We start from the raw sequence: 24,270 nt of genomic DNA on the forward strand, positions 1-24,270 counted from the left end.
AGCAGCTTCCCTTTCCTCCTGGTATCCAATGAATAAATTAGGGCTTCTTAACAGGAAAATTGGTATTGAAAAACCCTGGGAGCAAACCTATATCCCCTGCTGGATTAGTCAGATAACCTTCTCAAATTAAGTGGAAACACAATGGCTGACAGCTAAGCCAGTGGGTGGAAAATTCTAGTCCTGAATAGTAGTGGGAAAAGATGAAATATTATATACTCAAATTGGAGGATTTCTGCTCCTCTACATATTTATTACTTCATTCATTACTTCAAACCTAAGGAGAAAGTAGTATGGAATAATTATCTCTCTGTTCTACTTTCAAGGTCAGCTCAAATGAATGAGTCACACACCTCTTATCTGGGGCCAGGCACACATAAATCCAAGATAGACAGTAATAGGACTCACAGAGTAAATCCACCCCGAACTGATGCTGAGCAACATGCTCAAAGATGGATGTCAGGATGGGGAGCAGAGCCACCGTGGTATAGTTAATATTTTGAGACACGCCTTTAATCTGTGTTCTGGAATGGGTAAACTTCCCGAGCTTCAGATTTTCTGAAGTCTTCTCTAAGTCTTCTGCAGCATTTTCAAAGAATGCTCGTAACCCAGCCTTCACCAGCTCTGAGCCTGACTTCATGACAGTCCTGTAAGCAAACCATGTTTAAAACCAGAAGCATAATCCAAACCTCTGGCCAACCCCTGCTTGAAACTGGTGACTTGCTGTTTAACCTCGGCAGACATTTGACACTCCGTTCAACTGATGACATGGGGTCAGGAGAGGGGGAGAGAACAGTTAGCAGCCAAGGAGCCACCCAGATCTCATGGTCCCAAAGGGGCTAACAACAGGATGGTGTTCTCTGCTGGAGGGAAATGGTGCTCGGTTATTCAGGAAATGTAAAGGACGGTTTAGAATGAAGCCTGGCTTGAGTCATCTGTTCTCAATACAGTGTCCCTCAACACAGGGGCCACCTTCCTCTTAAACACCTAATTAAAATGAAGGAGAGGTGCTTTCCTTAGAGTTCACTATGGGATGAGCTACTTTCATCAGGAGTAGCTAGAAATATTAGCTCTCCCATGACACAGGACCTCTTAGAGCAAAGAAGTTAACTGAGGCTTAGATTTCTATTGGCTTGCAGGCATACCCTAGCTTGGAGAAGGGAAGGGAGGAGAGACAGAAAGTCCCCTTAAAAACAGCTTCATTAGAACCACTGCAGGGGGTGGGAGGGTGGGGGCGGGGAGAGGAACTAAGACCTCTAGAAATGGGCCTGTGGGAATGGAGATTGGCTCTGGGTGTCTGAGGCCTTCCCTCAAAACTAGTTTCTAAAACTTAGATTTGGAACAAAGCTTACAAAGTCAACTATCCATATTTCGACATCTTAATCACAAGATCATGACAGGCTTGCTTCGAGGACAGATGCTTTTTATCTACAGCATTTTCAGGATAATTATCCAACCAACCAGAAAAATAAAAACAAAGACATGAAGTCAGTGAGGCTTGCTCCTAGCCTGTAAGGAGTCATGAGCTATCTTTGTAACTTTCTAGTCTTGGGTTTCATCAGGAACAACGATCAAACACACTGAACTGCATTAAAAAACAAAAAACAAACAAAAAAAAACAAAAAAACAAAAAAACAAAAAAAACCCACAAGGAACTCTCTCCCAAGGCAGCTCATGTGCTTCTGGGAATAAAGATTCCTTATCCCAGCTACAAGGGATTTGAGGCTCCTGGGGTCCTGTGGCCTGATCCTACGGATTTGTGCTGTCCTAATATTCACTGTATTTGGTTCTTGTTCTAGGGGTTTAGACCCCTACAGTTCCCTTTAATTATCCACATTTTTTTTGGTGACCATTCTTAGTTTGTAGTAGATTTCCATCTTGTGGCCACTCTAGTTGGTCTCCGTCTCCTGCATACCATTTTGGGAAGTGTGTCCTCCTCCCAGCTTTTACGAGGGGCTCTACTTGATGAGTGTGTTAAAGAAAGCTCCCTGTCTGTCCTTGCCACTACCGCTCTTTCTCATGAGATCATTTATGTTTGTATTTCCAGAACTTACACATGCATCTGTTAAGACTTCTTTCCCTTTCAGCTGTCTTTCCTGCAAGACCCTCAGGCTGTGGGTTCAAATGTGTCTTTGTCTCTGATCTTTTTATCACATGTCCCTGCATCTCCCATCCTTGGCTGCTTTGGATTCAGAGGGTTACGGTTCCCCTCTCCCAGGATGCTCATGGCCTTGCCACCCATCGGGCAGCTCTTCCTTTTTTTGTGGGCAATAAGGTACAAAGGGGTACTTTGCTATATTACATATTTTATCTTGCAAAAGATGAATTTCTTAGGAAGAGAAGACAAGAATTGATCAAATGCTCAGCTTTTAGTGTGCAGTACATGCCATGAGAGTGGCCCTCCATCATGTGAACTGAGAGATGGAGAGTGCTAATATCAGGCTAAGATTCATCTCCTCCTTGCCTCCCCTCCTTCCCCAGCTACTACAGAGCAGTGACACATCTTTTCTGTACGGTAAGTGAGAACAGAGGGCCAGAAAGGGAGTCTCGAGAAGCTACTGGAAAAAAACGGGACTTACCTTGTGTCAAGTGTCTGAGCTAAGATGTGAAGACAGCTCACCATTGTTGTAGAATCGCTCCCTAGAACCAAAAATACCACTGGTGACTCCTCAGACCATTCAGTCTATCTTTTAAATGCAATCTTCTCAATATGCACAAACTGCAGCCTGGTATAATTAACCACCAACATACAAGGTGCCAGACCTATGTGCCAGGACAATGCATTTATCTCTGGCCTGACACATCTGCCATTTGATGGATGTTAGAGGCAGAGCTTCAAGCATTCATCGGTGTGGAAAATTTGAGTTGTTAAGGGGGTAGAGAGGTCATTTATCATACTTTCAGACCAATTTTCTATGGCAAATTTAGGTGACACCTCCATCCTAAGGCTCAGGTTGGCTGCAGGCACCAGACATAAAGGCAAAATGCAAGTAAAGGAGAGTAACAGGGAGGAGTGAGGCTTTCAGCAATACCTCTCTTCACTCACCAAAGAGGGAAATCCTGTGTCGAACAAGAGCAGCGAGTTTGCAGAAGAGGCTGCACCAGAAAAGAAAGGGAGTAGGAAGGGCTCAGAAATCTGAGGGCTGATTTGTCCCCTCCTGCCCCCTGCCCACCCCTGCTTTAAAACAGAGAGCACAGAATGGACCTTTAGGAAAATGTACTGTGTTCCTCTCAAAGACTCCTCTGGACCACACTATGATAACGTGTGCTTCCCACTGTCTTGTTGGAGAATCATGAGGGTACCTTGGAGGCAGCCCCGTCCTCACAGAAAAGAATCCTTTTGCAACTATGGTACTTTGCAGTGACCAGGTTATCACAACCCATCGCCTGCTATAGAGTACGATGTGCAGAAACATCCTGCCATATGACATTTGGGAATCAATGAGGATTTGGACAGGAATGCTCTTTTCCACTGTTGGAATGGACTGCAAACCCCTTTGCAGCCTTCCCTGGGTGTGTGAGGCTTTAGGTGGGGGACGGGCAGGCAGGTGGGAACAGAAGAAAATTAACAGGGATAGGGGACACTGTGTGGAACAAAAACATTTTGGGAAACTGCTTTTCTCTGTCATTTCCTACCAGTCTGTGGGCCTGAGTTGCTGTCTTGGCTATGCCCCTCCCTGGAAGCTAGGGAAGCCCATCTACCATGCTTTTGTGCTTTTTGACTCTACCCCAAGCTTTCACCCATCTTGTCCACCCTGGAGCCCCTTGGAGGTCCAGCTGTATCTTAACATTCTGCTTTCATGGTGTCCAGTAGAGAGCCTTATGCAGTTTATAAAAAATGTTCTGGAACATGCCACTGATGGACCCTTACTCACTACGGCTGCAACTTGACCTGTCCTGCCATTGGCTCTTTGGAGGAGGCTGCTCAGAACCCTGACACTATTTGACACAGGCCTAGGTAGGCAAGAACTTTGCAACCCCTTCTGGAAACAGTCCTTCCTGGGAGAACACCAAGGGGGCGCTACACTAGAAACACTTGCTATGGGGCAAGGGCTTCCCAAGGTGAGACTGAGCTGAAGTCCCTCCCAAGCCCTCACTTGTAGCCTGTCATGGGCTTCCTGACCCCCATGGGGCAGAAGTCTTTTCGGCAACATCACAAATGGAGAAAAAATATACCCTGAGTGTTGGTAGAGATGAAAACTTGCTCACCATTATGTACTGAAGTTTTGAATCACGATACTGTCACCTAAAATTCATATAATACTGCAGTACATTAACTGACTGTAATCTAAGTAAAAACTTAAAAAAAAAAACAACACTAAACTTGCTCACCTTAATGTGGTTTTCAATTAACGCCCCAAGTCTGAGCTGTCTACTGGACAATCCTGTAGCTAAAGTCCCCTGTGGGTAGTAGTTTATTTCTGCAGTGGGAATAAGCTGGAAACCTTGGCCTAGAGCTTCAGAGAACTTGGAATAAGTTTAACAGAGATTTGACAGCCAGCTAGTGTGAAATGAAATAGGGATTGCTTCTTTGTTCTTCCCATTGTGTCCACTTTTTAAAGACCTTATGTATTTGATTTAAAAAAAAAAATCATGGACTTGGGGGAGAGAGACAGCCTAGAGGGACGTGAGCCCCTGGCTCTGCTGTGACGAGCTGGGCTATTGTGGTGAAGCCACTTAGCTGCTCTTGGTGTTGGTTTTCTCATTTCTCATCTCTAAGTAGACAGTAATCACAAGAACCTTAGTTTTTAGAATTAGGGGCTGATCAATGCAGATATTTCTAGTGAAATGCTTCCAAGTGGACACCTGCTCTGGATAAATACAAAGCAACGTTTTCCTGACCAAAGCAGATGGCTTGAGTTATTGGATACTAATACTAACTGGCTCTGCTCACTGTCAGAAGCAATTACACAGGTGGGCCAAGGCCGGCACCTGAAGTTTTAAAAGGCCCTTTCTTGTCCCCCATGGGGCCCATAATTTAAGTAGAAACACTGTCCTCAGCCCAGCATTGAGAGAGGCCAGAGTTTCCAGGTGTTTCCCTGTCTCGGAATCTGCAAGTGAGACATTAAAGGGACCACAGGGGGGGAGAGTGTGGTGGCGCTGGTGAATGGCCCCAGATGCAGAAGAGGCAGGGCAGAGGGGGAAGGATGCAGGTGAGAGGGTCTGGAAGTGTGAACACATTTGGTGCCGACACTACTGCCTCTTTGGGAGGGCAGTGAGCACCCCAACGGATCTGAAGGCTAATCTGCAAGGCTGATGAGATCCAGGTTGTATCCCTGCCCTGACAAACGGCGCCTGGCTGAACAAATGTTACATTTCCATGAATTAACAAGCTAACAAAAATAGATGAAGAAGACAGACACACTTGCCCTCCTTCGGATTATCTGAATATCTCACTTTGCCCCTCATTTCCCAAACTTCTTACAGACCAGCGCATCCTGAAAAAACGTCTAGGAAATCTTTGGTGATTGATGCTAATTGTATCTCATTTTGATAGCATACGTTCCTCCTCCCTTCTCTTAACGAGATTAAGTTATGACCGCAGAAAAAAATGGCACTCCATGTGGATAGAGAGGACTTTCGCTCTCGCCCTAATGTACTACCTGGGTCACGTTAGGCACTGGCATGAACCTCAGTGTTCTCATCTGCAAAATGGAGAGAATACACAGGCAGTCCCTAGAGCACGGTGGTGTTTAGCAACGATGTGTAAGGTTCTTGTGCACTTGTGTTAGGAGGAAAAGCAGCTCACTGCTTAGCTTTGTGCTTAAGAAACATTAGTTAAGTGTTAAGGCTGACTATCCTCACAAGGATGGTGATACTCAGCGGGTGGGCCTTTACAAAGTGCACCGTATGCCGTCCGCCACCAATGGCTGCTAGAGGAATAGCGGATTGCTTCCACTATAGTTCTTAACTCTTTGTTATTTACAAGCCTAACTCAAAACAAACAAACAAACAAACAAACAAAAAAGAGTCTAACTTTCCCTGTTATTGTAAATCAAATACAGACAAGACTGGAGGCATAGTGAACTCCATCTTCTAGCCTGATCATAAAGCATATGAGGAAAGCATCCTTGCTTTCCTCTCTCTTGAGGTGTCCACATGCTATACCCACTGTGATGAGAACACAGGTTGGTGCTTCTGACCAACACTTTTCTTCCTATTAGGAGTTTAAATTGAATTGTGTTGCTCTGGATATCGACTATCAGATCATCCACAATAGGACTTGTAAGATCAGATTCTTTAAAACAAATTTAAACTTAAAAAAGCCTGATAAGAATGGGATTGAAAACAGCATTAATCTGCTTCTTCTCAATGTTGTGTGTTTGCCTGTCCAACCTTTGGGATTGACTTTGCCTTTTTCTAAATGTTATTTCAGGATAAAAGTTGATCCAAGTATACAAGTTTTTTCCAAGCCCTAGTGATCCCTCCAAACAGTGCGCTTCTCTTGGTTGCCAAAATAATACGCAGATGAGTATGAATATAATTACTTTGACAGCCACGACCTCTGTGTGACCAGCCATCAGGCCACAGTTCATTTCTCCGGAAGACTCACCATCCAGTTTCCAGGATCCTGGGGTTTTATATAAAGCACATTGCCACCCTGACCTTCTCTTGTGTTGACTCACCTGGCCACCATTTCTTTCTCCTTATGAGAGGCATAGCCGCTGCTGCTAAGGGGCTTCAGAGGGGATGACAGGAAGTAGAGGCGGTGATTGGTGAAGTACTGGTCAACGAGCGGTAGGAGAACCTGGAAATCCACCATAAATTAACTTCTAGGAAGCTAACCAAAGCCCCTCCTTTGATTCTTTTGAAAAAGTTCATTTTCAGGGAGCAAAACGTCCCTGAATATAGGTCCTGAGATTTTTAGGAAATTCTACCTGGTGAATTGCAAGTTTCCAACACATTTTCCTCTTGTACATCTCAAACCAGAGGTCTTGGGGATATGGAACTGGAGAGGCTCCTGACAGAGAGGCCCGAGAAGTATGTGTACGGCTGAGTCAGCATCCTCAGGAGAGTCGGTGGTACACCTGTACTCAGGCACGGCCTTTTGGGCACGGCCCCCAGCAGGAACACCTGGGCCTGGCCTAGCACTACCAGATTTGAGCATTCTGTCCTGCTTCTCAGGCACAATTACCCCAAGGCCTCACATGCATTCAGTCCTGTGAGCAGGGTTCTATGGCAGAGCCCGCTCAGGTACTCAGATTCCTTCCTTCTTTCTCTTAGCAGTAGAAACCCGTACTTTTAGCTGGGCAGGGAGTTGCCCAGCAAGAGAACACATTACCCAGACTGCCTGGCAGTGACGTAGAGCCAAATGATGGAGTTTTAGCCACTGGGATAGAATTTTAAGAGAGAAGAGGCTTGTCCTCCTTTCCTCTTCTCCCCTTTCCCATTGGTGTGGTACAGGTGAGCCCATCTGGACTGCACCGACACGCATCACGCTTCAGGAGATGGTGAAGTGCCAGGAGAACAAATACCTGAGTCCCTGGGGGATGGTGTGGAGCAAACGGCCTGCCTGCCTCCTCAGTCCACCTACCTGCCTCTGGACTGCCTCAAAACAGAGAGACACATGCCCACCTCATCAAAGCCACTGGAGCTTTGGATATCTTCGTGAGATGAGCTTAACCTGGACCCTAAACTGTACAGATTCTAGGAAGAAAATAACTTGTTTAAATGCAGGGAATCACTTACTTTGGCAAAGAATTTGATCTCCTGGTCATGGGGAGACTTTTCAGTTTTCCCACTGCTGATAATGGCTTCTACCAAGATAAAAGTAACACAGAGTTGGCCACAGTTAAAGGAAACAAAAACAAAAACAGTCCCAGCATTTTAGAAACAGAGTGACTCTCCCAAGGGCCATGGAAAGGCCATTTGATTTTTATAGAGTATCTTCTATTTTTACAAAGGACTTCGTAACTGTGCTAGTTATTTTTCCTGTCAATTCTCTCAGCTATTTCACTGTCCTTTCCTCCATTTTACTGATGAGAAAGCAGCTTCAGAGGTTGAGTCATATGCCCACAGCCACAAAGCAAAACAATGGAAAAGTTAACATAGGATGAGTTGAATGAAAAATGACAAACGGCTCAAATAATCCCTGAAACCAAGGATGAAACAGATTTTTTTAAAGAGGGGGACAAAATCACAGCCACCACTTCCCCCCCAGAAACCATATGACATCTAAATGAATCACTAACAGCGAGAGTAGGAAAGCATCATCCCCTGATAGAGAAATACCACATTCTTTCTGAGAATACGGAATGTTAAGGGAAGCACACATTTGGGGGGATATGTCACAGTGATACTTACCCAAATGGGCAATAAACTCTTGGGCAGAATCAACATATTTCAGGATCTTCTTCAAAAATTTATAGGCAAACCTCTTTTCCATGGAGGAGGCATCCAGCTCCATATCCTTCATACCTCTAGGTTGGAAATGGGTAAATCCCAGGAAGAAACAGAGGTGACTATGTGACGTTGGAGCATCAGCAATTCTGTGTTGATTTTACTTTCCAAATGTTAATGGTTTTTCGGGTTTAGTGACCTGGTTTGTCATCTGACTGATATCCCCTCACACATGGAACCTGCCTTTGTGAGCACATAACACCTGTGCTAGAATAATGTCTGAAAGGATTTTTCAAAATATCTTTTTTTTTAAATTTTTTTATTTATTTATGATAGTCACACACACACACACAGAGAGAGAGAGAGAGAGAGAGAGAGAGAGAGAGGCAGAGACACAGGCAGAGGGAGAAGCAGGCTCCATGCACCGGGAGCCCGACGTGGGATTCGATCCCGGGTCTCCAGGATGGCCCCTGGGCCAAAGGCAGGCGCCAAACCGCTGCGCCACCCAGGGATCCCTCAAAATATCTTTATCTCAAACAATTCGTTCAAACAATTTCAAGCTGGAGATAAATCAGAGAGGCAAACAAAATCTCTGCGTCTATGGAACATATATACTAGCTGTAAATAGACACAGATAATACATAAAACAAAGCATAAATTATGTGGAATGCTAGCAGCTACTTAGCTTTGTGAAAAAAAGAAAAAAATCAAAGCAGTATGAAAAGGCCTAAGAGTGCCTAAAGGAGCGGGGGCAAGCAATCTGTGCTGGTTTTGCTGGGAGGGAACATTGGAGTAAAGGCCTGAAGGAGGTGAGGAGGTGAGCCACATGGACATCTGGGGAAAGGATTTTTCAGGCACATGGAGTGGGGTGCAAAGGTCCTGAGGCAGGAGCATGCATGCTGAGTTGAAGGGATATGGCAGATGCTGGCATGGTAGGGATGGAAGTGAATGGGCAGTCAGAAAAGCACGAGGGCCCCATGGGCCATCCTTGGAATTCTGCTTTTGCTCTGAGATGGGAAGCTCTTGGAAGTTCTGAACAGGGAGATGACTTACATTATAAAGGTCTAGGTCTCAAACTGACCATGGTGAGGGGGTGGGGGTGGGGTTGAAGCAGGGAAGCCGGCTCAGAGGCTGGCTCAGGAATGATGGTGATGGCATGGAATGGGTAAGAGCGGCCAGATTCTGAGTATCTTTTAAAGGTAGAGCCACCAGGACTTCCTGAAGGACTGTCAGATGTGGGTTGGGGGAAAAAGAGGATCAAGGATTCTGGCTCCAGCACCAGGGAGATGGGGGCGGAGGGTAGAGCAGGTGGGAGGCCTGGGCAGTGGGCTGGTACAAGGTGTCCTTGCTGATGGGACTCTCACCCCCCACCCCCGTCTGCATGCCCAAGTGCCCTCCACTGGGCCTGGCACACGGCAAACGTGTCACAGGATATGTTTGCTGAACTCAACAATCTTTTCCCTGTCTCCCCTTATTTCTTTGATTTCCTTTTTAGTCATGGTAAAGAAGAATTTTCATTTCTGGGAGTAAGTTATTTATCAGCAAATCACAGTACACGTTCCTCTGGGTGCCAAGGACAGGATTAAAGCGACGGAGGGAATATTTCTCAAATGCTTCCCCAGAGGCGGTCTCCTGCTGTCTGACCTTTCCTGCTCGACAATATGGCAAATAAGTTTTGTTATTTTTTCATATGAGCTACAACAGAAATATTTGTATAGGTTTTTATTATTTATTTATTTATTTATTGCCAATTCAATGGCAAAATTCTGTAGGAAACTAAAAGAAGAAACAGCAGCTGGCTCAGCAAACATTTCTTTTAGGAGGAACGGCTATCTCAGAATAAGAACACTGCTTGTTTTTCACTCTTCGAGCATGAACCACGGAGCACAGCCCACCACCTACCTTATACCAGTGAGAAAACAGGTTCTACCTGTAAGACGTAAGCAGCTAAGACAATGCAGCAACACTCATTTAGATAATTCTGACCAAAAAGTTTGAGATAAAAAAAAAAAAGTCTCAGGAAATCTTGACGTATTGCATCTCCTCGGTGGAATTGTGCCTTCAAAAATATCAGTTCTTTCTTCAAAAACTATTCATGTCAGTTACGTGTACTATTGCTACTATGTAATTGGATTACATATCCTATAAAACAACCATTAAAGTGAGAAGAGGAGCTCAGTTGCATGTGTTACAGAGGCCTGAGCTTGCGTTTCCAAATACGAAGCTTCTCAATCAGGTACGAGGTACGTAAAAGACAGGAGAGGAAGCTGGGAAAACATCTAGAAGAATCCTGCACCCCATGGCTCTGTATGTGCTGTAAAGAAGCCCGAGCCCCCAGGCTTTGAGGCCGCTCTATGGATATGGTCTACAACTGCAGTCGCTAAAACAACATATGAAGACAATGTCTTAGGGCTTACAGCCCAAGATTTGTGAATGAATGCGTGTTTATATGTTTCAATTTAAAACTAAATATTTAAGGTGTGTGTGTATAATCTGCCATGACTCTTTACTATCACTGGTTTTTAAAAACTGATATTGACTGGTCCTGTTTGGGTCGAAAAAGACAGTGTCATGCTCCCAAATAAAAGTCTTCTTATTTCAAAATCCTAACCACTATCCTCCTTCTCCTCCATTTTGCAGGCAGGTGGATACACACCTGGAGAGGGAGAGGTCCTGCCCATAAACCCTCCCCTGTCCTCTAACATCGCCGGGAAGAAGACTTACCTAGAAACCAAGATGCCGTTCACTTGGAGGAATTTAAACAGGTCCTGTGCCTTCTCCCGGTCCCTGAACTTCTCCTTGGCTGTCAAGGTGTCATATGGCACCAACAGAGGGTGACTGCCGCCACCTGGGGTCAGCAGAGGGACAGAGGGACAGCACATCTGGCCCTTCCTTGGCACCTCTGGAAAACATACCTGCCCCCCCACCCCCCCCTCCCCGCTCTCCTTCTGCAGGGGGTACATGAACCTGGCTCACCTTTGCTCTCCAGTTCCAGCTTCTTCTTCTTGGCCCAGATGTTGTGATAGTTTTCAGCCACGACTTCCACCATCCCCTGGGTCCCACCAAGGAGACAACAGTCAGACAACAAGCAAAGAAGAGTGGTTCCCCTCTGCTGGCTATTTCAGGCAGCCTCGGGAACCAGGCACCACCCGATGCGAAGGGCACATCGTTGAGCATCTCCCGTCATTGATTAGTCTGTGCTTATGCACCTTGTTAGTTTTATAGTGTCCCATGCACACAGAAAACAATTTCAAATTCTGTCCTTCCCTTGTAACATATGATCCTGGTAGTTTGAGGCATTTATGATAAACACGCATTTCCATTTGAAACCACGTTCTGGTGGCACTTAGTTTGTCAAAGGAGTTCAGTATTTTATCCCTGGCCTGAGACAGGGGGATGGAAGTGGGAGTCCAGCAAAGATCTAGGAGCCCCAAAGGCCTCTAGCTGAGTAAACTAAAGAATAATCACACTTTGGAGAAAATGACTGCAAATAAGATTCCTCAATTAGAATTAATCTTTTATAAGGGCATAAAGCAGCGACCTGGAATGAAAGGTGGGTGTTGGAAAGAAACCTTCTCTAAGGTCCAAAGGGTTGGTCTGATGGACAGAGGAGTAACTGGCCATGGATGAGCATGGGACGGGCCTGGGTGATGGGAGGGGCTTGGGGGTGGGGGTTGGGGGTGGTAGGAAGTAGCCTCTAGCTTCACACTTCATCCTCTGGGTTCTGTGCCCCTAAATTCTGCACCATCATGGGGCACCCGAGTGAACCCACGGTGGGCCCCACAAGCATCCTTATGTGCTGGCTGGCACTACATGCCTGGGATAAGGGAAGTACCCCCACCCTACCCAGAGACCTCACCTCAGGTTTCCTCCTAGCCCTTATTAGTTTTCTCCTAGTTGTTCATTCTGTGTGTTGACAGAGTCATTTGCTGTTTTCTCCTCCTTTTATTGAGGCGTCACCTGTTATGACATCCCTGGAACATGTGGAAAGCCTGGCCTTCTTAAAAAACTGGTTTATTCTTCTGAGACTTGCCCTGGGGCCCCTGCCTAGTGTGACTTTCTTCAATTCTTTTTTTTTTTTAATTTTTATTTATTTATGATAGTCACACACAGAGAGAGAGAGAGAGAGAGAGAGAGAGGCAGAGACACAGGCAGAGGGAGAAGCAGGCTCCATGCACCGGGAGCCCGACGTGGAATTCGATCCTGGGTCTCCAGGATCGCGCCCTGGGCCAAAGGCAGGCGCCAAACCGCTGCGCCACCCAGGGATCCCGACTTTCTTCAATTCTGATCTTTCAGTGGTGATATGTTTTAGGCATTCTTCTCCCCGTTCCTCAACCTCTTTAAAAAACAAAACAAAACCAAACCTCTTTGGAGGATAATAGGCCCCTGCACTTAGGGGAGTTAAGGAAGCAAGATATGCTGTTGTGGAAATACCAACACTTACCTGGAGCTCTCTGGAAAGCACCACGTTGGAGAGATCCAGGGGGGCAGGGCTGTAGCTGTTGCCCTAGGAAAGCAAGACAGAGTCAGTGGGTTTGCCACGATCTTCCTTGCTTTTATGGGTGTCCTGACTTTGGTGGCCAGAGGTGTACTCTTGACAGGTCCTCAGGGTTCACCGTTGGTGGTCCTCACCCCTGACGCCCCAGGGAGAGTTTTCCTAGGTTCTCTGGGGACTCTTACTGGCCCAGTATTGGCCTCAGGCATGTGGTCATACCTGGCTAGCCTGGGACACGCTCCGAAGTTTCTCATTTTCCCGCTGTTGAGCCAGGGCCTCTCCCTCTTTGGTCCTCTCCACAGACCAGCCCACAGCCAGCATGGTTTTCAGAGACTCTCTGGCAGGCCAGCGGTAAATCTCCTTCTCCTGGAAGAAAATCCGAGCAGAAGACATGTGCAGAGCATGCCCCCTACTCCAACGGCCTGACTCCCTGTGGAGTTGGCCCTCACAGAGCACAGGGGTGCAACTGACTCCAGCTTCCTCTCACAAGGTCAAGATGCCCTCTGCATCATCTCACCTGAAACAGGTCAGTCTTTTTGATGTTTTCAAGTACAAGACCCCACAGTCTCCTGCCTTTGGAGGGAATGTACCAGACATTATCCAGTTTGTGGATAAAGAGGAGAAAGAATAGGAGAATGACCCCTCACGTTCTATTAGCTAAGATGGGACTTGTATAAATGATTGGCACAAAATTCTCCTCTCAGCTTTGAAAGTACAACTTCTTAGGTTTAAAATTCTCTTGAGCTACACACAACTTTACAGATGGCCAACATACATCCAGTGATATGCATGCTGTCCTTTACATATGACACATATTCCACAGCTTAAAAGAACTCTTATTGATTCCAAAATAGGAATTTGGAGTTAAGCTGAACCAAATTTCATAATAATAATAATAATAATAATAATAATAATAATAACAACAACAACAACAACAGCAGCAGCAGCAACAACTCCAAAAGACCTGTCCGTATTTCCCTAGGCACCCTCCTCTCTATTCCCTTTGTTGAGACTGGAAGCCATTTCTATCTGAATTTTCTCTAGGAAATTCCCCAACCCCAGGTTCCCCCTGTCAACAGTCCAGCAAAACCCCTTCCTGGTCCTGTTGCAAGTGAACTATGAATGTATTTTGGCTCAGCATCCAAATGCTGAACATTGCTTTTCCATCCAGTGGGTTCTCAGAGCCAAAGAGACAGAACATGAAGCTAGGCTCTTGGAAACTGGTCCTGGGGCTCTTGCCCCCTGGTGCGCTCCTGAAGAGTTTACTTAAACCTGAGGATGAGCTGAGCCCTGAGCTCCCATGACCATCTGATATAATTCCTAAGGAAGGAAAATCAGCATGGCCACTCAGTGCTACCAGAGGCAAGTTTCTTACCTTTTCTGTTAATGTCTTAAAAGGCCTTATGAGTGGATGGGTCTTCACGTTTTCATCCAGGGAAATTCCGTACTTCCATCCATTCTGACTCTGTAGAAATGTTCTCAGTTCAAATATCCTTGGCATCCAAAGAGCCCCACTCTATGACCCAAATCCCAGCTTCTGTTGTCACTGAACAAATGGAATAATGAGATGTGGCAGAGTTTGAAAACTACCCCCTACAAAATGTCTAATTGATCCTTTCAGGCCATCAAGCTCTTTGCCCTCTGAATTTTGAACTCTGCTCCCTTATTTCTTCTTGTTCCAGCTGCTGTCCTCGCTGCTTACTCGCTTGTGTTTCAGACAGAAGGAGGTTTCAAAAGACCTGAGAACAATGCTTCTCAGGCCAGTGTGTCATGTCCACAGGCAGGGACAGAAGTTAAGGCCAAAGGCACATGAGGACTGGTCTTGCTTCCCACTGCCTGGAGTGGGCTGACTTGATTTGCACTGTGTGCCCACCAACCCTAGAGCAGAATTGTAGCAGTGCACATCTCCTACAGTCATGGAAGCTTAAGAATTTCAAAATTCATTCAGCAAACATCAATTGAATGCCTACTATGGTAGGCATCTCTCTGTCCCAGGCACTGTAGATACAGAAGTATGTATGAGCCTGATTGCCATAACCTCACAGCCCAAAGACTCCGGGCTGATCTTTCTCAATCTCTGCCTCTGCCCACTTGTTAATGTGTCTGTTTCTCAAGCTTCTGTACCTTTTTAGGGCACATCCTCCCTGGTATATGTAACCCAGGCCCACAGTCCATAGGTAGACTGAACTCAAGTCCATATTCCAGCCCAGATCTCTTTCCTAATTTCCAAATTTATTTAGGCTCTATTTGGGTGTCCACAGGTATGTCCTCACATGCCTGAAGCAGAGCCTAGCATTTTACTCCTCTAAGGGGTCCCTCTTCCTGGGTTCCCTGCATTTCAGCCAGCAGTATTGGCTCATGCTCACTTTCCATGCCAGATGTGTGGGAGTCTTCCTTGACAGCCCCTTCTCTGCACCCTCTCACCTGTGTTCAGCTTCCCAGACCTGCTCATTTGTCTACCTCTCCCTAGCTTTCCTGCCAGGGTTTTAGTTCAGGCCACCATCGGCTCTCACCTAGATTACTGCAAATGCTCCCATGGGATCTCCCTGCATCGAGTCATACCATCTCTCCATGGACTTCATTTTCTATACCACTGTCAGGTGATATTTATAAAATCAACCAGATCAGGGTACTCTACAGCTTTGAGATTTTCTGACTCCCAGCTGTCATCATGGTAAAACCCAAACTCTTTGTGGCCTCTAAAGCTAGAGTGGGATCTTGCTGGAATTTTCTAGACTCATTTCTCACCCTTCTTCCTCTGCTCCACTCTGTGATCCCACCATATTGAACTATGGTTCTCCAGAGCCATCAGACTCTCTCTTTACTTCTCTGCTCACATCTGCTGCTCCCATAGACCTGGACCTGAACAACTACCCATCCCTTATCACATAGTATAGATGGCACCAACTCAAGCAAGCATTCCTGAACCCGTACTATTGATGCAAGGACTTATCTCATGGGTTGTGTACTCTAACCCACTGCAGCATTGAACAGCCTGTATAATGGCAGGCTTATTTTGTTCACCCCACAAGACTGTGAACTTTTTGTGGGCAGGGGAAAATAGGCTTTCCTTTGTTAGATAATCAATGCCCACTAGGCAATGGTGAGCAAGCATGTTTTCTTACAAATGTGAAGCTTAAAGTCTAGTGGAGGAGAGAGAGATTAACCAAATACCACACGAGGAAAGGTATAGTTGATAACTAGTATCATCATGTAATTATTATAAATATATAAAACTGCTATAAAACACTAAGAAGACCTGCTCATTTGTTTACCTCTCCCTAGCTTTCCTGCCAGGGTTTTAGTTCAGGCCACCATTGGCGCTAAGTATCTAAGACTTCTGGGAAAGAGGTGTCCTAGGAATTCACACTGGGATGGATATTTAAAGGATGAATTAATTGGTGACTGGTGTTTGCATGTGTGTAGATGCAGATGGGGACCTGACTCAGAGTAAGAAAGGTTTCAGGCTCATGTAGAGTGTGTGTGTGTATGTGTGTGAGTGACAGAGACAAAGAGAAAGAGAGAGACAGAGAGACAGAGACACTAAAAGAAGGGGTTATGGCTGGAGGGCAGAGGCAGAGGGAGAGATGAGGTTGGAGACAGCAGCAGAGGCCAGATGAGGTAGTATCTGCTGTCGGGCCATGTTTAGGATTTTGGCCTTTGTATTAAAAATGGTTAGAAGCTATGAAAGCATTGTAACAAGGAGAAGGGCTGGTCTGGCAAACAGCGGTAGAATGTGACTCATTCTGCTTACTGAAACCAGCACTTGCCAGCAGCGTAAAGAACAGAACAGACAAAATGCACATGGGCAGACCAGTCAGGATGTTATCACCATCATCTGGGTGAGGGATGACTGTAGCTGGGACTGAAGCCATGACATAGACAGAGAGACCTACACCAATTCAAGATGGACTAAGGAGGTAAAATCCATAGGGCTTAGTGAGAGACTGGATCTTGCTCCATTCATGGATGTGTCCCCTTCCCCTAAGTCAGAGGCTGGCCAAATGGGCATATTGTTTCTTCTAGAGCAAGGGTCAGCAAACTGGAGCCCTTTAATGAGTCCATCCAACCGTGCTTTATAAATACAGTTTTATCAGAACACTGGCACACTCTTACATTTATGTGTCACCTCTGGCTACTTTTGTGTTGCAACAGCAGAGACAAGTGGTTGCAATAGAGACTGCCTAGCCCACAAGGCCAAAAGTGTTTACTATCTGTCCCTTTACAGAAAAAGTCTGCCAACCCTTGCTCTAGGTATGAGCCCACTCTACAGTTATGAGGATTGTGGTTATCAGCAGTCCCAAAGAGACACTGATCAAAAAATAAAAGCAGATCCCAGATCAATACAGAGGCTGAGCCAGTGGTCAAGGTGTCCCCTCTCCAGGGCCTGTGGCTTGGAGGTGGTTTTCTGTGGCTTTGCAGGGTGGGGGTGGGGGGTTCACTGCTACATGGTGTAGGCTGCAGCTGAGCAATGGGCCCCATCCTTAACCAGCTGCCCACAGGAATCCTGTATGTCTCTGGCACATTCCTCCTACTTTGCCTGCCAGCATTAAAGGGCTGACAGAGCAATTAAACTCATTAAGCAGTCTGACCTCATGTGGTGAGGAATTTTAAACACCAGATGGACAGGCTTATTAATAAGGGAGTGTCTGGAAGTTCTGCTGCCTGCCATAGGAAGACGTGTACCCTCGCTGGGATAAAATTCAGTTTGCTGGCAAAATGCAAGGGCAAGGCTTTTAGTTTTATTTCCCCCTTTCCAAGGCTACATTCAAAGAAAGAATTAAATGAAAGCCTCCTGCCCCGCATTATCTCTTTACGTCAAAACCACGCAAGCATGTGCTTCGTGCAAACTCCAGAAAATGCAATGTTTAGAAAGGAGTTAACACTCCCAGAATCAATCATCTTCTTGAGAAATACAAAAAGCAGCACCAACCATTGCTGCCGCCTATCTCTCTGACCTCCACCAACCCTGGGAAATTGCTGCTCAGAAATAATGAATGCTCTTGGCACAGCTGGTCTGTCACTTAGACAAATCAGGCAGATTTCTAGGATTGGACCCTTTAATGCTGTTGGGTTGGTTTTTCCCCCACCCTGACAATTGTCAGTTGGATGATAATCCCTACCTTGTCACAGGCCCATTTATCATGTGAATGCTCAGCATACTTGGTGACGATGTATTCCCATTTTTCAGGCAAGGAGAAACTGTGAAATGAGAAAAAAAGAAACATTACAACCTCCCCGAGTGCTTGAGCTGGATGTCCTGCAGAGATGGCCAGAACTAGCAATCAGTAGTCAGGAGTCAGATGCCTGACAGTGACCTTCCTGCACAGAGGTGCGGCGTGTCCATGCTGGCTCATAGACACATGCCCTGTCCAATCAGAGAATGTCACTGCAAGAGCCTCTGCTGCTCCAGGTGCCCCTGGCTCCTGGGCCAGACCTGTTTGGGTGACACAGTGAGAATTCCTTTATGCAAGGACACTGCCTGTCCCCTTACCGCTCCAATCTGCAAATGCTGGAAATGGGTAGAGAGAGGACCACACGTTACCAAAGAGTGGTGGTCATTTACCTTTCTGGATGCAGGGACTCATGCTTAAATAACAGATGTGGTTAGGAGGGCAGACACTGTTTCTGTTAGCCTGGCAGCCTCTGTCCCCTCAGGTAGCCAAAGTGCTTCCATTTTACTTTGAGGAACAAGTCTCACATGCCATAGTCTTATGGGAACAAGCACCAAGAATGGGCATCTGACCAGGTCAATCACACTCACTCTCCGTGGAATTGGAGTCTTGGGTTGTTTGGGACTAAGGTAGTGAATGGACTCATCCCATGCGGATACTACCCGAGGGCTATTCATTTGGTCACTCGGCCTTGCTTCCTGTCCTTCCTGAGGACTGGGTTGTCAGCTTCACACTAGGTTTTGATAATAAGCCTGTATCCTTGCAATAAGGTACTTTTCTGCTCATAGCTCTCGTAACTCATATTACGCGAGGAACCAGACTGATGCCAGAGGTATAAGTAAAGAAATCAGGATTCTCAAAACAGCATGGAGCCGTACCCATCAACAGCAAGCAATGACTAGTATATAGAGTCTCAGAGCGTTGATGAAGGCAACTTCTGTCGACCTTCAGCACATTTACATTTTCACAGGGTGAGGTTCTCCAAAGTCCATACCTGCCTTCTCTCAGGCCCTGGCTTGGTGGTTTACCATGCCCCTTACCTCTTCTTTACAGTTGGTTCTATTCTGTTTCCTATTATCCACTCAGCTCAAGGCTCCATCTAATGGAACGTGTACTTAATTTCCCCAAAGATAAATTTTATACATTATCAAAGCTGACAGCCCCTAGGAATGGCTCAAGCTATGCGTCTCCTATAAGAACTACTGCCACAAAACTCAAGTCCGAGGGGGCTCCTACATGAGGCCTTGCTTGCACTGCTCAGTCTACAGCATTTTATTTTATTTATTTATTTTTTTAAAAACGATTTTATTTATTTATTCATAGAGACACACACACAGAGAGAGAGGCAGAGACACAGGCAGAGGGAGAAGCAGGCTCCATGCAGAGAGCCTGACGTGGGATCGATCCAGGGTCTCTAGGACCATGCCCTGGGCTGCAGGCGGCGTTAAACCGCTGTGCCACCGGGGCTGCCCAGTCTACAGCATTTTAGAGTTCTTCATTTAAAATGTACCTAGAGATGAAGGCTATATGACCCACAACACATCATCATAACTAGGTAAGAACCACCACAAGACAAAATTGAGCCTATGTTGCTCAATATTTTATCTGGAGCCTAATCATCACCAGGGTGGAATGTTGGAGAACCAGGAAGAGGAAGTAACAGACACTATTATAAGGATATTCCAAAATTCCAGCAAAATTCCAGCATGGCAAAGAGTGGGTCCAGTCTTTCAGAGAAGGACCCCATACCATTGTGTCATCACACCCTGTGGTCTTACTGGAGTTCAGCTGAGTGTTATTTATAGAGTTGTTCTGATGTATGATGCTATTAGAACTATAGAGGTCTAATTCACAAAGAATGAAGATTTTGTCAAAAAACTCATTAATAAATTAATTGCATCATTTATCAGGGCAGTTCTTGCAATGCCTCAGGCAACATTTACTTGTGGAGAGCATTTATCTCTTGTAATAAATAAACCAACTCCCCCCTCCCCAAAAAAAAGCACAGAATTTAATAATACAGTATATAATCAGATATAGATGAACTAAACTTTCAGAAGTTGAGGACAAAATGCAGTCTGGCGTGACTTGTAGTGTCAAGGGAAACAATCAGCAGTGTTGGAAGGAGGAAAGGAAGGCAAGTGTACATTTCTTGCCACCTTCTGAAAGAGAAACACTGGCCACTGGGCAAAACACAGGACCAGCTTAGAGATGATTCTGGACTCACTTCGTGGTGTTGATGGGTTTGGGGTCAAAGTTGCCATCTGCATCCACTGAGATCTGTTTCTCCAACATGGCCGAGATTCTGGTATCTAAGTAATCCGGTGGCAGGGCCCCAGCGATAGCACTGAGACAAGGAAGGGCCATTCGGAAAAGGTCTGGGTCATACTTCTGTGAGGAAAGACAAAGGCCATGTTAGTACAGAGGTCAGAACCAGGGCTACCCATGCAGAAACATTCATCTGATTAGGCAGAAAAAATCACATGCTTGCATTTGTCTAAGTTAACTCAAATGTGGAACATGTAAATCCTTATACTTTCTGGTGGAAACTGAGCGATCCTTAGAGGATGAAATGACAACCTGTAAAGCCCTCAAGTCACCATTTGCTCTGAGTTGAAAAATCTCTGTCTCTCTTTTATTTTTTTTTAAGATTTTATTTATTTATTCATGAGAAACAGAGAGAGAGAGAGAGAGAGAGAGGCAGAGACACAGGCAGAGGGAGAAGCAGGCTCCATGCAGGGAGCCTGACATGGGACTTGATCCTGGGTCCCCAGGATCACACCCTGGGCTGAAGGTAGTGCTAAACGATGGAGCCACTCAGGCTACCCCTCAATTCAAAAACTTTAAATCAAAGTTTAGATCATCCTCTTCCAAATAGTTCACTGCAAGACTTTCTTGTTTTTGTTTTTATTGAAGTTCAATTTGCCAACATATAGTGTAACACCCAGTGCTCATCCCATCACATTGCAAGACCATCTGAGGGTTACAGTGGTCTCTAAACTTGTCCGCCATAGATGGTTATAGAAACTGACCCACCATGTCAGTGGATTGGGCAGGAGCGGCCCTGCCAGCCCCCTCACTAGCTGGTCTGGTCTTACCATCAGCAGACGGCTCAATATCATATCCGTTCTTTCTTGAATGGGGCCCAGAAGAGATTTCAGTTAAATAACATGGGGTTAGGAACAGCTTTTGATCTACTCACACCAGAACAAAGGAGCACTTGAATCAAGACGGTTTAAGTGCAGGTGAACACCAACTGGAGCTCTACACAGGCTTCAGACTTCAGTAAGACCAGATCTATTCATTTCCTACCTTTAAAATTGACGACCTCAGAAATCTGAATAAACTGTGTTAAGGGGAGTGGAGGCAAGTGTAGAGGTTTGAACTGTACTTGAGTCAGCCTGGATAGAGGCTTATGGTTCAGAGGCCTTCAGCTTTTACCAACCTCCTCCTCAAGTGAGTGGCTGCTAAGAACCTTCCTCAGAATGGCAAGTGGTCTTCCGAAAACCCCCCATCTCAACATCAGAGCAGCAGTTGGGAGTTTCTCCTCTACATCTCAACTTGGTAAAGGCTGGCTAACAGGGGCCACACAGGGTCAGGAGGAAAGGATTGGGGGTACAGATAAGCCATCGAGACCGAAATTCAGAAATATTTTTATAATTTACTAAGTTTTTTTCCCATGTGTTAGCTTTGTGAATCTGGCAGGTTATCCAGCTGTTGAGGCTTTTCCTCACCTGTGAAATGACAGTTAGCATCGTTCCTATTTTAGAGCCTTGGGGCTATGGTTGGTGTAATATGCTTGTGAAGTAACTGGCACTTCCCTAGCACGTGTCAAAGGCTAATAGCTGTTATTATTCATAGGCATTGATTATTCATTCACTGGTTATTAAGGTCTTCCCTCCTTGTTCAGGAGGTACTGTCATTACCTTATGGGAGAGAGAGTCAAAAATCCCCCAGAAGAGCTTCTCGGTCAGGTGCAGTTCTTCTTCCACAGCTAGACCATAGCTCCCCCATCCTGAAGGCAGGCAGTAGTACTTCCAGCACTGTTCATAGTGATTCATCAGAAGCTGGGAGGTTGGAGCCAGATTGCACCAGTGAGTGGGGTAGAGAAGATCCACAGGCATCCACAACACGTAGGGGAGAGCAGAACAGCAGACAGCCCATATGAGAGTGAAACCAGCAGCTAGAACAGCTGGGTGATCTATGGAGAGGCCCCTGGGCACCACTGGGAATGGCCTGCTCGCCTGCCTAAAAAGTTTTATCCTGAGCTGAATCCACCTGGTTAATTCCAGGGCCTTGTAATGTGCTCCCAGCAGTCGGGAAATGGAGAAGAACTGCTTCTATCTCAACTGAGAAAATACTACCCTCTGAAAATCCTTGCTGTGTAACATTCTGGGCACTCGAAGGTGGGAAGAACTTCTTCTGAGCTATTTGTTTATAAATCTAGAAGATGCTGAGTGATGCTGATGTGGGAGTGATGGGGAGCATGTTGTGGGTCTGAAGGTTTTCTCTACAGTGATTACTGCTCATGGCTTTCCCTGCTTTTCTCTCCAGCCTTCTGATAGCCCAGCCACATTACAACCGTTTGGCATGCGGCCAGTAGAGGGCAGACGTACCACGCCCACGATCCCATCCCAGCAGTTGGGATCCGCTCTAAGAAAAATCCTAAGAGCCTAAGACCTAAAAGTGAGTTTACTGAGTACTATTGATGCTTTTTCCTCAGGACCCAGAATCCAGCTGACCGTACAGGCCTGCTGAAGAAGCATGCCAAGCTGAACTGTGAAAATCATGGTTTTCAGCTAGAATACTTATTGGGATTAAGATTAGAGAGAACAAACCCTTGGAGGGAAGTGGAGTCTCTGACAACATGCCAGCTGTTTTCTCCAGGGCATGGAGATGGAGGACTGAACTAAAGGATTCTGGGAATTCTATTTATTCCAGTAAAGTGCATCTTGGCATCCTTCTTAGACTATTTCTGAAAAGAAGGAAAAGTTCTGTTACATCACCACACAGAATTTTCAGGTGTGGCTGGCCATTTCCGACACAATGAATATGCAAATATGACAGGTACCTTACAGGTAAAAGATAAAAATCATTGTTCCTGGGTGGGGTGGGGAGCAGTTGACTGTGTGCCCTCCCACCCAGGCCCAGATGCTCCCTTTGCTAGTGATAAAACTTTTGTAATTTATGAGAAAATCATGAAGGAGACTGCAAATAGCTCTGTGGCTATACTTTCCATTGATAAAGGACAATAGAGACAAGAGTAAAAAAACAAAACAGAGGGTCTGTGATAGAAAAAGAAGGCACAAAACAGTACAGAATAGAAAAAGGACAATTTAGGTTCTGTATTTGAATGAATAATCAAATGAATAATCAAAGACAGTGTTTTGAGATTGAAAACATTCTGAAAACCCAATTAAGGCATGAAAGTGCAAAATTCAAGTCCCCCTCATTAACTTCTGCTAAATAACATGTAGTCAGTGGAAAGCAATTAAAGAAAATTGGAGGATACTTACCTGGCAGGGGAGATACCATGATCACAAAGAAAATTGGAGGAGTTAATGATCTACTCTCTGCAACCTAGACTCAAAAAGGGGTTTGATATGGTGGGTTGTATCTTGTTAGCCCTCAGCTTACAAAAGTAAAGCCCATTTAATGTGTATTTTATTCCCCCAGTTGTGAAGACCTCACATTTTGCCAGGCAAGTTTCTGTGCTGGGGACAGTATTTCTGTAACAGCAAGGAGGTTCACCTTAAGAGGCATTTTGCAGTATTCGTTGAGCTGCGGCACATCAAAAACCAGACGTCGCAAGAGTTGCTGTAACATGGAAGGCCTCAAGTGACTGCAGTGTGAAATAAAAACACAGAGAGTTAAACAGTAAGAAAGAAAATACTGAAGGAAGAAAGAATGAAAAAAGAAACACTCATCCATAACCATATACTGGAGCTAAGCCACCAAACACTTAGCTCCTAAAATAAGATCTTGGGTAATCACAGTGAGTATAGGGGCCCCTGGGTGCCTCAGTTGGTTGAGTGTCTGCCTTCGACTCGGTCATGATCCCAGGGTCCTGGGATCGAGCCCTGTGTCAGGCTCTCTGCTCAGTGGGGAGCCTGCTTCTCCCTCTGCCTGACATACCCCTGCTTGTGCTCGGTCAAATAAATGAATAAAATCTTAAAAAAAAAAAAAAAAGTGAGTACAGTTGACTCTTGAACAACAGGGCAGTTAGGGGTGCTGATCCCTCTCCTACCCAGTCAAAATCCATGT

General features: G+C 45.6%; 1 protein-coding gene across 1 annotated transcript in view; it reads right to left on the reverse strand.

The window, feature by feature from the left end:
* Nucleotides 1–24,270, reverse strand: part of RYR3 (ryanodine receptor 3) — a 500,519-nt gene that overhangs the window by 81,760 nt on the left and 394,489 nt on the right. The window contains exons 49-63 of the mRNA XM_072808654.1: nucleotides 23,758–23,848; nucleotides 21,933–22,073; nucleotides 20,234–20,397; nucleotides 17,956–18,034; nucleotides 14,208–14,297; nucleotides 13,052–13,198; nucleotides 12,782–12,844; nucleotides 11,314–11,389; nucleotides 11,062–11,185; nucleotides 8,302–8,417; nucleotides 7,687–7,754; nucleotides 6,624–6,745; nucleotides 3,044–3,093; nucleotides 2,577–2,637; nucleotides 406–644 (exon numbers count right to left, since the gene is read on the reverse strand). Coding sequence (XP_072664755.1) covers nucleotides 406–644; nucleotides 2,577–2,637; nucleotides 3,044–3,093; nucleotides 6,624–6,745; nucleotides 7,687–7,754; nucleotides 8,302–8,417; nucleotides 11,062–11,185; nucleotides 11,314–11,389; nucleotides 12,782–12,844; nucleotides 13,052–13,198; nucleotides 14,208–14,297; nucleotides 17,956–18,034; nucleotides 20,234–20,397; nucleotides 21,933–22,073; nucleotides 23,758–23,848 — 1,631 coding nt within the window. The remainder of the gene's footprint in view (nucleotides 1–405; nucleotides 645–2,576; nucleotides 2,638–3,043; nucleotides 3,094–6,623; nucleotides 6,746–7,686; nucleotides 7,755–8,301; nucleotides 8,418–11,061; nucleotides 11,186–11,313; nucleotides 11,390–12,781; nucleotides 12,845–13,051; nucleotides 13,199–14,207; nucleotides 14,298–17,955; nucleotides 18,035–20,233; nucleotides 20,398–21,932; nucleotides 22,074–23,757; nucleotides 23,849–24,270) is intronic.

Source organism: Canis lupus, chromosome 32 (genome assembly GCF_048164855.1).
Source record: "Canis lupus baileyi chromosome 32, mCanLup2.hap1, whole genome shotgun sequence".
NCBI classification, from domain to species: Eukaryota; Metazoa; Chordata; class Mammalia; order Carnivora; family Canidae; genus Canis; species Canis lupus.